We start from the raw sequence: 13,889 nt of genomic DNA, 5'->3' as shown, positions 1-13,889 counted from the left end.
TATTACGCGGCAACCGTAAAATTCTATGCGAGCTTAAAGCAAGTATGAGTTCGTGTATAATGAATATAGTAGCAAATTGCGATTGAAACGAATCAACGGTAATGAAACGGTCATCTATGGAGATGGTAGCGCCATCTATCGGGAAATAATTGAAGTGTTTCTAAACCATGGATGAAGTATTACAGGAGTGGCATTCATATACTGGAGTGGAAATCGTTGATATTATTACTTTTAAGTAAATAAATCGCTAAATACGCAATCTTCCGTATTATAAATACAATATATACTTTATTAACAATGTAAAGATTACATTTTCATAATAAATATCACTAGTGTTGATCTACATAATATATTACAAACTATTTTAACTACTTATTTTAAACAATAAGTGTTTTAGACGAGTTAATTTACAGATGTTAACTTCGTTTATTGAAGATGGACGATTTCGTATCCGTGTCCACCACCAAGACCACCTTCTCCGCCGCCGAATCCACCAAGACCACCTCCGATTCCACCTTGTCCTCCGCCATATCCTCCATGGCCACCTCCGTATCCTCCTTGGCCACCAAATCCTCCTTGGCCACCTCCGAAACCTCCGTGGTGTTGCACGATTGGTTCGTGATGGTGAATAATTGGTTGGTGATGATGAACGGGCTCGTGGTGTTGAATAACGATTTGTGGTTGATGTTCGTGGTGTCCGTGTCCGAAATGCTTTCCATGGTAGTGCTTTCCACTGTTCAATTTATCGAAATGGCTGTGTCCGTGTCCTCCATGATGCGATTGTCCCCCGTGGTGAGAATGCCCATGGCTTCCGTGACCGCCATAATGATGTTTCTTCAAACCGTCATGGACTGAATGATGTCCTCCATGAGCGTGTTTGTGTCCTCCGATGTCATGGATCTTCTTGATCTTATCGTAAGCGTAGGCCTTTTCGTAGCCGTAACCCTTGTCCCTGAGGAAGATACCCTTGTTGTGATGGTGGGCATCCAAACCATGGTGGGATCCGTGAGCGCTGTGGTGTTTTTGCAGTCCACCACCGTGATGTCCGTGATGACCGTAAGACTTAGCTCCGAAATGCTTCTGTCCTCCGTAATGGCCGTGCGAGTGTCCACCATGATGTTTGTTCAAGTGTTCGTGTCCACCGTGAGATCCTCCGTGATGGTGACTTTCTTTTTCAAAACCAGGAATGATTTCGTGGTGGACTTGGTGTCCGGCCATCGCCACGGCGGCGGACAATAGAATCAGAGCGATCTAATATTAGGAAATAAAATTTTGAAATTTATATTTACGTGAACACAATGGGGCAAGAAATGCAGAGCTTCAAATTGAGATACACAGTTTTCAACTTAGAGTTGCAGAGGACGTCGAAGTATTGAAACTTTCTTGTTTTTCGTTGGTTATTGACGTACTCTATCTCAATTTGAAGTCCAGGTAACTTTATATCAAAATCCGTGAACACATATATTTGACACAAAATTACGATGCAATATCTCTTTCTAAGTAATCCAAATGCCTCACAAGTAGACGCGACAATGATTGGTAAAAAACTGAGTCAATTACCTGCGCCTTCATGTTTGGGGTATTTGATCAAGTTGTTTCTCTAAGAGAGAACGTTGAGGGAATGATATCTTTCCGACTGGTCAACCCTTCTTTTATACCACTTTCCAATATTTCACCGGACCAAGGCGTATGTATGTAAGTATTGGGTTATTTAGGTTTATGGGGGAATCGTATTAAAAATTCGATTTCATTTTCCAATCTTGCGGCTCTAATTTGTCGAATAATAAAAGGTGGGAGGAGAAAACAAGCGTAACAGACGTAACAAGCGTCGGTAAAGAACGTTAAAAAAAACATACCATGTCCGATTTTACACCGCGGCAACAGGTAGTACTGACCTTCCTAGAAAACAAACCCCTTTGTCCACGCAGCTATTACGAATTCATTCGTAGGTTGACTAACTCCCAGAGCTTTTACCAGAGAAAGCACTAACATAAACCTTGCCTCTATTCGGTCTAGAAACCTGAACAAACAACACCTCTATGTTCCCATTTTCTTATTCTCAATACGAAGCGTTTTCTTTTTAATTTTTTTTGATTTTCTCCGTAACTAATATATACATTTTATAACGCTTTCGATTTTCATATTATTAAGGTTGGTTTCAATATAAGTATTCCAAAAGTAAAATCATACCCCTATATATAAATTACCCCCTTTCTTCGTTGCAATCTTAAATTGAAATGGACTTTACAGTAATGACAGTCGAGTACTTTAAGAATGTAGCTATCTATGGTTACGTAACACCGTGTGCCATATGCCTACAGTTCCACACCCCGATATTTTTTATAAGAAACAAGGTGAAATGATACGGTTTGTGGCTATACCAATAAAGGGGGTAGAATTTTGAACGGAGGCATACACTAATTAAGTACTGTCCATTTCCGCGTGTTTGACACAAGCGGACATGAATGAATAAGGCCTATTTTTCAACGTCAGTGTTATGACAAACTTACTGATTTTCTTCGGTATGTATTTTTTCGCGCTTCTTATCGTGTTACGTCCCTAAAAGCTCATGTTCGATGAAGCATATCTTTGTCTGTCCTTTGATAAAATACACGATACGGTGTTTTAACGCGAAATTGGATTATTTTGAAATAAATCAATAGATTACAAGCTGGTTAGGCCCGGAAAATTACAGTTTTAAGCTAAATTTACAAACAAAGTGATAGAATTATGGGAATTCTTCAATGAAGCGACGATGTCATAACTTGGCCTTAATATAATGATTCTATTAAATTTCCACTTCATCTTGCATCGAATTCTTAATAATTAATTAAATCTTTATCTCTGCACTATTTAGTATGTAATATTCTTATTCTTACATGTTTTTATTTCAAAATATGTGAATTTAAAATTTCAATAAAGAACTTTAATTTTGGACTTCGTGGATTTCATTTATTAAGGTAAAAATTCCCTTTTTAAGCTGGAAAAAATACCTGTGAAAATAATATCAAACAAATTTTTAAAATATAGACAAAATAAGTGAAAATTTGTATGGCCAAATCAAATTGAAATAACCGGTAGTGAGGCACTGTTAGTGTTTTCGACATGAAGTCTTATTATCTCTATAACTTATTTTGTTTATGACTCCTCCAGAAGTAGTTCCGCTCTAAAGGCATTTGCTCAGGACGTTAGGATATTTTTGGTTCTTGGTAATCAAAGATTTCGTTGCCCTCTTACTTTCGGTTCCTTCAATTTATCTTTGGTATTACAAGTGAAAACTTAGGTCATGAGTTCGAAGACAAAAATGCGATGTTTTAACTTTATTTTACTCAAATGTTTGTAGTACAAAGTATGGTGTAAGTATGCTCATAGATAATAACTATGATCATGGTATGCTTTTCTTGAGGGGGTTTGCTATTTTAGATGGTAGCATTTATATTACCATGAACCTTTAACAACCTCATGTTCTAAACACAACTCAAAACTCAAGGAATAAACGTAAAATATGTTTTTATTTATATTTGAAATTGAAGAGGGAGGGGTAGACAAGTTGCAGTATATTTTTTACATAAAAATAAATATTACTTCCATGAATCTATATGTTTCAATTATTTATAACAACACAACTGGTTTTAAATTTTTGGCGCCAAAACTTTAATGATGGTAGATTAGAGACTGTCCACCGACGAGACCTCCTCCCAAACCGTGCTCCGCGACAAGTCCATGGCCACCACCGTACCCGTGCAATGGTGCAGGTGCGTGGTGAATTACTTGGGGTTGCACGTGCTCGATAACTTGCAATGGAGCGTGGTGCACTGGGGCATGGTGTACTGGGGCATGGTGCACTGGGGCATGGTGTACTGGAGCGTGGTGCACCGGGGCGTAATGAGCGGGAGCGTGGTGGTGTTCGACAACGGGGTAGGATACCTTTGGTTGGTAGTATTGTTGACCATGTCCGTAGTTTTTACCGTAGTGTCCGTGTCCGCTGCTGAGCTTGCCGTAGTGACCGTGTCCGTGAGATCCATGGTGACCGGAGTCTCCAGTGCTCAAATGACCGTGGCTACCATGACCTCCATAGTGTTTGGTGGCGTAGTCATCAGCTTCAGCGTGGTGCCCTTAATTTTATGGTAAAGTGGTTAGATAACTTTCTAATTTATTAACTTTGTCGCACTTAAAGAGAGACAACTAACCTCCATGGGCGTGCTTGTGTCCACCGATATCGTGTAGTTTCTTAACCTTATCGTAGGCGTAAGCTTTTTCGTAGCCATAACCTCTATCCCTAGAGAAAGCCCCCTTATCGTGATGGTTAGCGTCTAATCCGTGGTGAGAACCATGGGCGCTGTGGTGTTTGGCCAAGTCACCCCCGTAATGTCCATGATCTCCGTAAGATTTATCCAAATGGTGCTTGTGTCCTCCGTAGTTTCCATACCCGTGATCACCGTAAGATTTGTCCAAGTGGTCCTAAAGCGAGATCGGTCAATATTTTTTGAAACTGATACAGAAGTCACAATTTTTGTTGGGTTTACGTACATGACCACCGTAAGATTTTCCATGTCCATGGCTCTCCTTGTGTACACCAGGGACAACGACGTACTTAGGGTGATGGTAACCCGTTTCCTCCGCTTGTAAATCCGTTGACAGCGCAACGGCCGCGGAAGCGACTAACAGTGCAATCTGTTGAAGTAAAAATACCAAATATTCAAGTACAAATTCCTTAAAATATGTAAAATCCCGTAGCTAAGTATCTACTTAATCGATTCTAACTACTCAAATTTAAACCCTTCCTAATATAAATCTCTCATCAAAACACGTGGGTTAAATCTTAAATCTCGTTCACTGTCCACTATACTCCAAAATCAATTTGAAAATTTGCATAATCCCGTTGTATTCAAAATTAATCCATTCGCGTCGAAATTCAAATAATATCCTCGGAACAATTTTTTTCATCTCACAAATGAGAAATGATAAACCCATTGTGATAATATCCATCCTTACCTGGGTCCACATTTTGTACGATCACAATGGATTGGAAACAACACAAGTACTGACTAACAACGGGTCCGGTCCCGCACTTTTATACCTGGCCACATTTTTTATTTCATTCCCCTTTGAACCACTTTCGCCATGCATTCGGAAGGTGTATTAATGAGAAAGAATAGATAAAGAAAGTCCAAGAGAAAGAGGGGGGATGGAAACGGATTAAAAATCCAACGACGGATGGAGAGAATTAAAGACTAGGAAAGAGGGCCAATAGGATACAACAGTCGGGGTAGGTTGAATTATTAGATTATTTTCCCTCCCCCTTTTTTCTTTTTAAAATTTTGAATTGTAAATAACTGACCTTCCTTATGGTAACCATCCAATTTTGAAACCCAACCTTGCGGTCTAATTTTCTACTTCATGGAGTCATACATAATGAAGTTTAAGAAATTTTAAAGGTAATAGCTTAATTTTATCGGAATTTCTGGAATTATTTAGGCCTACTTATTATTTTCGTAATTCTTTTTTTTTTAGTTTGACGAATTTTACGGATGTATTGGAAATTTAATTATAGACAGGTTAAGCTCGTATTGGAACGGATGGTACAGAAATTGAAGAGTAATAAATAGTTTGCATTGCACTGAAGGGGCTAGAGAAATTTCCTCCCCTAGTTTCTTAAGTTTAAATCACTATCTATGGGTTACTTTGAGTTGAAGTTGGTTTGATTATTTAAAGGTAGGTATATTCTTTTGTGTGTCCTCTGTCCAACGATACCGGACACATTAGCTTGTATCAATCAGATATCGAGATATAATAAAGTTAATAAAAGTTTATTCTTTGACCCCAGGGGTCAGAAATTTACTTTGGAACGTCGCGTTACTGTGGTTTCAGAAATAAAGTCGTTTTTGAACCATCATTGGGATGCATCGGTAGTTCAGAATCCTACTTAATCTCTCTATTAGCTCTACAGGACCCACCTAGTCTTAACTTTTCTAATTTGTACGGATTGCGTACTTGTTTTACGAGAACTCTCGTAAAGTTTCATTCTTTTTTTCATCATTATAGGACCATGTATAGTCAATTTCGGGGGAGTGTGTTTGTTGAAAGTTACGAAATTTCTTATATTTGAGCGCCCGCTTCCGCCATGATCTTATACCGAGCTTTAATCAAAGCCTTCATTGTTTTATATTATAGTGTAGAAACAGTACCGCGTACTTTCTTCTTTGCTTCATAATTGAATCATTGTGATTTTTTTTTCTTCCTCTTGTTGTGTAAAGTCTCATTTATTATAAAACTGCCAACTACTTTCAATTCCTTTTTCCAAGTGAGAGTGAAACTTGAAATTAAATTACTTTAGTTAAGAGAAAGTGTTTAAAACTGTGCGAAAACGTCTGGAGCTTTTGAAGTTATATCTTTCGAGTTTTGGCGCGAGAATATGAAAACTTCTCGAGCTTTTGAAGTTAAATTTTTCAAGTTTTGGCGCGAGAACAAACGAACGTGTTTGTCAATTTTTCACTAAACACGAGTTTGTCAATTTTTCACAAAACACGTGTTTGTCAATTTTTCACTAAACACGTGTAATTTCAGAGATTACATCGTGGATTACATCGAAGCTTAGATATTTAATTTTGATTAATGAATAATTAAATTATTTCTAGACTAGATTAGTTTAAGTGAAGTGTAGTACAATTTAAAATCAAAATTTATTTACTATTTCTTCTCACAAACTTATTAAATGAAAATGTTTTGGGTTTTGACAATAACGAGGGGCCAAAGTCTGATCGTTGTACATATCTGAGAGGTAATGATTAGCCCCTCGGACAATGATCGCTTCTTACTACTGCATTCTCTATTTAATGAGATCACGTTGGGTGCTTTATTTTCGTTCTCTTTATCTTTAAAAGGGGTTACGGGATACGCGGTGACTTTCATTGTTATTATTTTGTCCCCAACAGTTAATCCGTATCAATGGGTCAATTGTTTCGGATATAGTTAAGGGCCAAATCCATTATTAAAAGGTTAATTCAACTACCGTATGATTATTTTTTAATTTAAGGCTTCCTTTTGTAGAGTTCTTAATTTTAGGTTTAACCCTAACCTGTAGTTTTTTCCTGTACTGTAGTTACTTCTTTTCAATTTACTCGTCGTTAAAATTGTCGAATCGGCAATTTTTTTTTCTTTTAAATTTTTGAAAGTGATTCTCTCTTTTTAATGAGTGGGAGAAACCACATGGAAGACAAGTTAATTATTGTTTCAAAACTTACTCCAAAAACTTTAATTTTAAACGGGTTCAGGATATATAGTTAGGCCTATTTTATAATGTTTTTCTGTAAGAATAATTTGAGGTTTCAAGATCGGTTTCAATTGTTTTATGAAGGTTTTTTTTTAATTTATTGTATGCATATATTATATTCTTCTAGGCCTAGTTTGAATTGTTATTTAGGCCTAATTTGAATTGTTATTTAGGCCTAATTTGAATTGTTATTTAGGCCTAATTTGAATTGTTATTTAGGCCTAATTTGAATTGTTATTTAGGCCTAATTTGAATTGTTATTTAGGCCTAATTTGAATTGTTATTTAGGCCTAATTTGAATTTTTTCTAAGTCTATTTTGAATTATTTCCTAACCCTAGTTTGAATTTATTTCAATTTCATTTTTTTCCTAAGCCTATTTTGAAATATTTTCTAAGCCTTTTTGAAATTGATTTCTAAGCCTATTTTTAATTATTTCCTAAGCCTAGCTTAAACTGTTTTCTAAGCCTAGTTTGAATTATTTTAACCCTAATAATAATTTATTTCTAAGCCTTTTGTCAAATGTTTATCTTCTTTTTATAAAATACATTTTAATCATAATTAAATCGACACCAATAAATATTCAAATTACTTAAAAAATTCATTTACATAATTCACTAGCTGTCTTAGGAAAAAAGGTAGAAACCAATCAGAAAATAAATAACATGTTTTTCCCTAGAGAGAAAGAATTTTAAATGCTTCACTTCGAATTAGTTTCACTAAATCGATAATCAAAAAGAAATTAATTTAAAAAACTAAATACTTTTTAATAAACTACAATTTAAAATATAACAACTATAATAAATTGTTTATCTTGAGGTAATTGTTTCCGCCTTTTGCTTTTTTTGGCACCCCTAAAAAGTGAAAAACCGCGGCTACAGATTTTTGCATACTGATTTGAAGTTTTTTTGTAAAACTCTGCTAGGTTTGGTTATGGTATATTGTAAATTGTAGCGTTAATTCTATCGAGATAAAACATTTTATCTTCCGCTTAAAATATACGAAAAGTTTCTTAAATTCTTATTGTCCCACGGGATTTGAAAATATCTTGACCCATATTATATTAAAAAAAAAAAGAAAATTCATTTCTTTTCAGTCAAATATTGTATAAAAATGACGACAAAATTTATACATCATAACTTGAGTATATAACAATAAAATAGTATGAGGTATTTTCTCCAAAAAGGCTCGGTTTAAAGTCCCAATGCGAGATACAGATTACGGTACAGGGGGAAAAGAAGGAATATAGCCGAAGCCGGTCCGTCATTTATCAGCTGATGAAAATTAAAAATTATATGCTATAGAGTATAATGAACAACTTCAAAATTTCACTGAAAACTGGTCAAATTAACCTCTATTTTTGCATTAGGTTACATTTTTGGCCGCCAATTTTTAAGATGACTACCAATTTAAACTAAAATTTACACAGATCTAAAAAACGGTATGACAAACCAGTGTTTAAAATTTCAGACGAATCGGTATAAATTTGTGGAAGTTATAGCATCTTGAAGTTTTGTTTACTTTTGTGTGGTAGCCATTTTCCAAGATGACCGACAAATTTAACCAAAAAATAAATATCTCCGCAATAAGGTATAATAAACCAGTGAAAAATGAACGTTTCATACAACATGTGAACTTTAAAACGGCCTATTACGCGACGAGACACATTCTAGTCTAGTTATAAGTATTCGAAAATTCATAAGCTTACAAATACGATAAAAGTGAATTGGATACATTGAAAAGTGCCTCTCTATATAAATTTCGAATTGGTTTCAAGTAGGTGGTAAGTTACTCGTTACTTATTGTATATTTTCGATCTTGGTGGTACAATAAGGCACCTCTCACGGACGATATGGGGTTGGGTTTGTTGGTTTCGAGTTCCTATATTGATTTAACGTGCAGGAAAGAAGAATTTCGTACGCTACCGTACTTAACAATTTCTAAATTGAATATTTCTCACATTTCTGAGTAGAGGAAGTTAATAAGAATAAATTATGTAGAAAAAAACTGTTTCAAACGCTATTGAAATGTTTGAATGTATTTGCGAAGTGCTTAATTTAATACGTTTCAACATTATACTGAGCAACACCAGATGAATAATTTGCAGCTACTTTTTGATTTAGCGGAGCTAATTGGGTCAGAAAGATTTGAACTACATGTTGCAGAGAAATATTTGGTTTCAAAAATGACATGTTTCTGTAGAATTCGTGTGAAGTCTTTGAATTATTCGAGTTAATTGTGTAGTTCCAAAATTAAGTTTCCTGGTTTGTTCCCATGGCCTTTTGGTAATATTTCAATTTCCAAGATATTTAACAGACATTTTAGGGTTAATTTCAAATTTCACGCTATTTTTCTGACCTTTTATGGGACCTGTCTCTACTATTATGAGATTCAAACTGGCAACAAAACTTGCTATGCATAAATAACAATCACAAATTATCACAGAGATTCTACAAAATCGTAATGAGTTTATAAGTGTAAACCTTTCATTATGACCTTACAGTTAAAATTCCAGAATAATAAGTATCTTATTAAAAAAATGCTTTTTAATCATTTGAACCCGCGTGCAATTAAATATCGAGTTACGGACGGTGCATACGATTAACATAATCCATTCCTAACAAGCGAGTTTGAAAGTAACAAGGTGTTTTGTTCGCTACCAAAAAATCACCCTTCATATTACCCTTATTATTTGAGATTTATAAAAACTCGTAGGTATCGCAACAATCACTTATTTAAACCCGTGAACTGTAGTACGCGCATTATTTTACGTCCTTTGCGCAATGTAGTGGACGGGTCGCTCCAATGGACAGGGTCACAAGCTTCCTCGTTAAACGCCAAACGCCAGAAGTCCTTGTCCCGTAGGCCTACTTGTTCAAATTAAAGGGATAGTACGTTATATACGTAATTTAAAATACACCTTTGATCAATACAAAAATACGCAAACAACACTATTCGATAAGCCTAGTTTTAAGCCTTAGTTAAAATTTTGAATTCAGTGCGTTTTAATAATATTTTTCTCTCGAAACTTTGAGATTGTGAAAGATCAAATTGTCATCAATCAAAAATGTCACATGAATCGAGAAAATGCTCCTTGAATATCAATATACTAAGCTACCCCCCATTGAGCCTAACCTAACATAACCTAACCTGAACCTAGGCAAAACATAACCTAAACCTAACCTGAACCTAGGCATAACGTAACCTAAACCTAACATAACCTAACCTAACATAACCTAACCTGAACCTAGGCATAACCTAACCTAAACCTAACCTGAAGCTAGGCCTAACATAACCTAACCTAAACCTAACCTCAACCTAAGCAAACGTAACCTAAACCTAACCTGAACCTAGGCATAACGTAACCTTAACCTAACCTAAACCTAACCTGAACCTAGGCATAACGTAACCTTAACCTAACCTAACATAACCTAACCTGAACCTAGGCATAAAGTAACCTAAACCTAACCTCAACCTAAGCAAACGTAACCTAAACCTAACCTCAACCTAGGCATAACGTAACCTTAACCTAACCAGAACCTAAGCCAATGGGCGATGGGATGGGGTCAGTTTGACGTCTTATCCCCAGATGGGCTATTTCATACTATCCCTTTAAGATCCCATACAGTAGTGTGAAATTAGGCCTAGCTATAGGCTATAAAACTTGTAAAACTGATTCACAATGGATCATAAAATGTGTCCTAATTAAAACCTTGTTTCAATGATGAGTATAGTAGTTAAGTAAGTGATAAGTATCTCATAACTCGTTAAATGAAAGATGATAATAAAAAGAAATGAAAAGTCTTTCTTGGAAAGGAGATTCTCCGGCCTTGATCCTCGAGTCAGATCGGAAAATCATTTCTTCCTTCCTAAAATTTCACGATAAGTCTTTACTGCGCCACAAAGGGGGAAGTAACGTATCTTAAACCAAATCCGATTTGGCCAGGAAACAAGTTTACCACACGGTATAATATGATTTAAACAAATTTGAATTTAAAGAAAGAATAAAGAAATAAATAAAACTTTTGACAGAGAAACTCGTTAGGATCTTAAAGGATCAAGTTTATCCAGGAAAAAGTTGAAGTATAGTATGTGTCTTAAATTGAAATTTATGGTTTAAACCGGTGATTGTTTCATAGTAAGCTTAGATCAAAAAACGAACCGGAATTGATAATGAAGCTTCTTTCCATGGTTGGGTGAACTCAAATTTTGTTGGGAAAATTTATCCCACCAATTGTTTTAAATCTAATCGGTTTTAGTATATTATTTTATTTAAATCTTAAGGACTGTAATTCGAGATTTCTTTTCATTTTTGCTATTTAAACTGAGGTTTGAGGCCTATGGTATTAATATTAATTATTAGTGGTTATATTTTTGAACTTAAATCAAGTCTAATCTAGAACTACAATTGGCAATTTGCTTATTGCTATTGCCCTAATTGTTAATTGTAACCCTAAATATTTAGAATCTCTGGATAGGTAAGAAATTGGGCTATTACATACTCAAAGGACTACCCTGTGTCTCTTATAGAAGCAGAGTTGAAAGAAAAATAAATAATTATATCTTAATCCTATGGAGAGGACCTCATGAACATTTTGCTTTATTACTCGGCCCTGATTGTTGAAAACTCAGAAGTATTAAGTATCGTTGGATAGGTAATAAATAGGGCTATCACATACTCAAAGTATTTCCCTGAATCTTTTATAGAACCAGAGTTCTGACCATCGAAAATAAGACTGTCCAAAACAGAATGATTATGGAAGATAAAGAATTAGTTTTATTTTCAAAAATGGGCCAGTTTTGTCATATTTCGAACGTTCCATTTTGCGGCTAACTTAACCAATAAAGCTTGATCCTAAAACGTCATAAGCCTAAATTTTAAGAAAAGACTAAGCGGGTTAACTTTATTCTTCCGTTTCATTTGAGACCCTGAGCCCGATACAATTACCCTTTTGGTTTAAATATATTAAAAAAAATAGTTAAGAATGGCATAATGTCATTTTTATAAGAAATAAAATAGAATTTCACTTTTCCATGGCTGGTTGAACGAAAAAATCGTCCCAAAGTATTCAGAGTCGCTAGAAAAACCAATAACAATAAGCATACAGTATAAAAAACCAATCTAACTGTTAATATAAATTGATATTGTTATTTGATTATCATATTTATTGCAAAAACTCCACCTCTTGTTCAATTTTTATACAATAAATTTTGACATTATTAGGACGAAATGTGGTTGACAGATATTTCACATTTTTTATATAAATTTCAGACTTAATAATGTACAATAATCTTTAACATCAATTTGATTTAATAAGATAGTTCCGAGGAAGTGAAATGTAATTTACTAAGATTAAGAAACTAATCCTTAATTTCTGAATAAAAATGTATTTGATAATATCTTATAATTTTACTTATTTCTTATAAAGAAATATATAAGAATCTGTTGACGCCAATAATTCTATAATTATCAAATTTTTATATAAAATAATTTCGGAACCAAACCCAATTTTTTTTCCTGTGAAATTTAAAACAAAGGGAGGAAATTTTTACAAGTAATTTTGATAATTAAAGTTAAAAAAAAATATATTGTGTGATTTTTAGGCCTAAATGTACTCGTATCTACATCTACATCTACACTCTATATAAAAACGTAAAGGTTTTTATCGTAACTTTTGTTAAATATGAAATATTAAAGAAAATATGTTTATATTTTAAAATTAAAAATTTCTATGAAAAACAAAATCATTTATATTATAACGTTAAACCTAAAACCCAAAAATTGTAAATGATAAATGAAATTTTTTTAAATCGAAGGTATAGGGTACTTTCTATGAACTGTAGTAAAACATTTTATGGTAAATTGGATTATAAAATTTGAATTTCATTATTTATTGCGCAAATATAAGAATATGGTCTTTTCGTGAGTTAAGGTGGCGTTAAGCGAGCGCAAATTCCATCCAGTTACGTCACGATAAGACAATGGAACTGTCAATTTGGGTATTGTTAAGAATTTAAAAGTTGAACTCTAGCTCTCTATCTCTCTCCATGCAGTCTCTAGAGTCTAGAACACTATTCGTTTAAATATCGGAACCAGCATTATTATATTTATTTATTTATTTCTCGTTGAGACCTTCAATCAAATTGTGTTTACCAACAAAATATATTATTAAAGATTTTTTTAATTTTAATTGATCCCGCACGACGGTCATCTTATACTTTATTTAATGAGATTTAAGTCATTAGTATCAGGTACCAAATAGTTCAGATATACGCTTTGAGCGACTTGGTTTCCTCAAAACATTCATTAAATCGGAAGATATGTTGGTTATAAGTTTGCCACTGGTTACAAACTGGAGCTTGTCATGAAGTGATTGATGTAGTTCATAGATTCAGGTTATAGCGACGCCTGGTGAGGTGCTGCTGTCAAATTTGGGCTTATTACAGACTAAATAGGGGAAGATGGACTACAAAATTAACCACCGAGTGTAGGACATCAATTCTCGCTTGTCGTTCTTGAACTAGCTCGAGCTGTAAGTCTCTAGCATTGCGAAGTATATTAAGTGTCATACTTATGGTATATAAAGGAAATTAATTCAAAATTAATTTAAATAAACC

The 13,889-nt window shown here is 34.3% G+C and overlaps 2 protein-coding genes across 2 annotated transcripts; both read right to left on the bottom strand.

Moving 5' to 3' along the window:
- Positions 1–339: 339 nt before the first annotated feature.
- On the bottom strand, positions 340–1,928 carry LOC149690583 (uncharacterized). The gene is made up of 2 exons (XM_089870828.1): positions 1,561–1,928; positions 340–1,251 (listed from the first exon to the last, which is right to left on the bottom strand). The coding sequence occupies exons 1-2, from the start codon at positions 1,570–1,572 to the stop codon at positions 427–429; spliced, it is 837 nt and encodes a 278-aa protein (XP_089726954.1). The 5' UTR covers positions 1,573–1,928; the 3' UTR covers positions 340–426.
- Positions 1,929–3,341: 1,413 nt separating this feature from the next.
- LOC149690582 (uncharacterized) lies at positions 3,342–5,060 on the bottom strand. The gene is made up of 4 exons (XM_089870827.1): positions 4,996–5,060; positions 4,531–4,674; positions 4,191–4,461; positions 3,342–4,115 (listed from the first exon to the last, which is right to left on the bottom strand). Exons 1-4 carry the CDS (start codon positions 5,005–5,007, stop codon positions 3,655–3,657), a joined length of 888 nt encoding a protein of 295 aa, XP_089726953.1. The 5' UTR covers positions 5,008–5,060; the 3' UTR covers positions 3,342–3,654.
- Between the last annotated feature and the right edge of the window lie 8,829 nt (positions 5,061–13,889).

The sequence above is a fragment of the Phalangium opilio genome, unplaced genomic scaffold (genome assembly GCF_054372755.1).
Source record: "Phalangium opilio isolate 3A_F unplaced genomic scaffold, DU_Popi_V2 ptg000031l_1, whole genome shotgun sequence".
NCBI classification, from domain to species: Eukaryota; Metazoa; Arthropoda; class Arachnida; order Opiliones; family Phalangiidae; genus Phalangium; species Phalangium opilio.
This window is presented reverse-complemented; position numbering and strand designations above follow the sequence as displayed.